General features: G+C 37.7%; 1 protein-coding gene across 1 annotated transcript; it reads left to right on the top strand.

Annotated features, from left to right (window-relative positions):
• The first annotated feature begins 903 nt into the window (after positions 1-903).
• Positions 904-1,779, top strand: LOC130550763 (cortexin-1-like). Its single transcript, XM_057328266.1, has 2 exons — positions 904-1,017; positions 1,205-1,779. Exon 2 carries the CDS (start codon positions 1,327-1,329, stop codon positions 1,624-1,626), a length of 300 nt encoding a protein of 99 aa, XP_057184249.1. The 5' UTR covers positions 904-1,017; positions 1,205-1,326; the 3' UTR covers positions 1,627-1,779.
• Positions 1,780-3,005: the final 1,226 nt, after the last annotated feature.

The raw sequence follows: 3,005 nt of genomic DNA on the forward strand, positions 1-3,005 counted from the left end.
ATCATACTGTACATTAGGTGACCTGACAAAACATTTCCACATTTTTTTTGGACAGTCCCAGTCCCATGATATTTTTATAGGATCTTACACTACAATTTAAACACCATCCCAGGTAAAAAATATGGTAATTCAACAGTACCATGGTAATAGTGATGGTGATGGATGTGCCTCTTGATAAAGTGCAGATAATAATGTGATGCTGTCCGATCACTCAAGGTATTTTTATCCGATCTCATCTTTCCTAAACTGTATTTATAGCTGACCTTTGACCTTCCCTTAACCCTACAGTTATCTTTGTGCTAAAGCTCAGCTGTCTTCCTCACAGAAATCAGATGTCAGCATACGGACCCTGTCCTAATAAAGCCACGCCCTGGAAAATGTTATTGCTCACATGTTGCTCTTTCACGGCTCAAGAGATTTGATGGAGTTCTCAGCTTAGTCTCAGAGAAACAACAAGTGAAGAATATGGAGGTGTGAAATGAATGTAGATTGTCGAGGTCGGATAATCTGGATTTGTCTTAATTTGATGAGAAATGTTTGAGTTCATATTGAGATCTTCAATAATATTGAGACTTTTGATTGCAGACTTGACAAATCTGAGCTCACTTTGACTGACATCTCTTCTGAAACTCTAATGACATTTGTGACACATGAGTGTTGATGTGTGAGAGAGGTTTCAGGAGTGTTTGTGTTATATTCAGCACAGATGTGTTATGGTGTGTTGGAGAGGTGACCTGATTTACTTCTCTTTTATGTGGCCGTTATTGATCCACAATGTTTTAAGATCTGGATCAACCCACATTTACAGGGATTGCCTTTCTCTTCATTCACAGAGCGCCGGTTCCTGTCACGTTGTTGCTGGAAATAGCAGCTTTTATCTCGGCCAGTCAGTGAGGACACCTGAATAGTTTGAATAGTTTTGTGTCTGTTTCAGCGCATATGAGATGTTGGATGTGCCCTGAAGAGCCTTCACTGTGATTCTTCTTCAGTTTCATCCTCAGATTTCTACCTGAACAGGTAATCCCAGAAGAACATTATTGTTTTTTATGGATGTGTTATGTTTTATTTCTTCTATTTATTTTGGAGAAATTAAAATATCACAAATGAGACATTGTTGATGTACAGTAAGAGGTATAAAATGATTGTTTTATCTTTTGGATGAATTTGATGAGTAATGTTTGAGTTCTATGATTTTTATGTGCAGGCGAATCTGACCAAAGTTCATGATCTCATGCTAGAGGAGACCCGAGATCTAAAAAGCAGAAGGATTCTCCATTTTCTCTCCGTTCGATCTCAATTCTTTCCTTGAAATTAAATCTCTTTCGTATGGGATCGTCTCACGTCCCGGCACCGGACACGTTTCACTTGGAGAAGATGAGTGAAAGTTCTCTGATGGAGTTTGAGTTACAGTCTCTGTCTCCGGTCTCAGCGGGACTCCTGCCGGACCCTGACACGGAGCAGAACACGGCCATGTGTTTCGTGGGACTCCTTCTGGTGTTTTTGGTCTTTTTGCTGGTTCGCTGTTTCCGGATTCTTCTGGACCCTTACAGCAGCATGCCGTCCTCATCCTGGTCTGATCATAAAGATGGTTTGGAGAGAGGACAGTTCGATCACGCGCTGGTGTAGATGAATGGAAGATTCTAACCAATCAGAGCTTTGATTTTAACGATTTGTTCAAAAACTACACAGCAACATTCTTTTAACCGAAATATAACAGTACATTCAGATGCAAACTATGTCAACAGCAAGACAACTTGTCAGATTTTGGCATGAGGTATAAGCTGCAAGTTTTTATTATTTCTGTTTGGATGGCATGAATAAATTCAAACCATGTTTTTTTTGGCATGATTTTCCTACAAATCAGTTTTTTATACAAATATCATGATTAAACTATAGGTACTGTTGAAAAAACGTGGTACATTTATGGATACCATGATTCTGCTTTGTTTTATTTGTCGTGAAACTGCTCATTTTTGTAAGGGAAGAATTTTATGAAATAAGCAACTTTGACAGAAATACTGTATATGACAGGTTATACATCAGTTATTCCACTGTAAAAAAAATGTTGGTTCAACTTAAAAATAATAAGTTACCTGGTTGCCTTCAAATTTTGAGTTAATAAATTTGGTCAATTCAGGGCGTTAACTAATAATTTTAAGTTGCATTAACTCAAAATTTGAAGGCAACCATTTTTAAGTTGAACCAACAAAAAAACAAATATTTTTTATAGTGCAATTAAGTTATGTCAGGTTAGTGTTGGACTTGTGTCCTTCAACCCTTCCGCTCTCAAACTTTAATTTATTTCATGTGACCTGCTTCCTTGTTTTTGATTCGTAATCTTATTTTATTCTGTCTTAATTTATTCTTTTGGCATCGTGTTGTCATGTGTTTGTTCACTTTAAACAGTTGATCAGTGGACCTATAATGTGCCTTTATCACCCTTACAGAAAATTGATTTGATTATTTTGAAGGTTAAAGCAGCTGGAAACAGAATTTTCATGTTTCAGCAGAGAAAGTGTGCTCAATAAATGAATTGCTGTTCAGTCTCGGTGTGTGTGTGTGTGTTGTGTGCGTGTGTTGTGTGTGTGTGTGTTTTTACTCTATGTCGTGTGTGTTTGTGTGTTTTCTCCCTCTGGATTAATCGGCACATCTTGGATGCTGCCCGGTGGAAACCAAAGTCTCTGTGCGTTTATTATACAGGGCCGTTTTGCCATATGAGATTCAGAAATGAGGTGAGAATTGATATGTTTGTTGAGGTTCACTAAACTAACTACAGCGCCCTTAAGGAGAAAATGCAATTATTTTATACCGTAGATCAAGATGAGCTGTCTAAAATTATTAGATCATCTAAATCAACAACATGCATACTAGACCCTATACCTACAAATCTACTGAAAGAGATGCTCCCAGAAATTATAGATCCTCTTCTTGGTATTATTAACTCATCTCTGACATTAGGACATGTGCCTAAAGCATATAAGGTGGCTGTTATAAGGCCCCTTGTC

This window comes from Triplophysa rosa, unplaced genomic scaffold, assembly GCF_024868665.1.
Source record: "Triplophysa rosa unplaced genomic scaffold, Trosa_1v2 scaffold423, whole genome shotgun sequence".
Taxonomy (NCBI): domain Eukaryota; kingdom Metazoa; phylum Chordata; class Actinopteri; order Cypriniformes; family Nemacheilidae; genus Triplophysa; species Triplophysa rosa.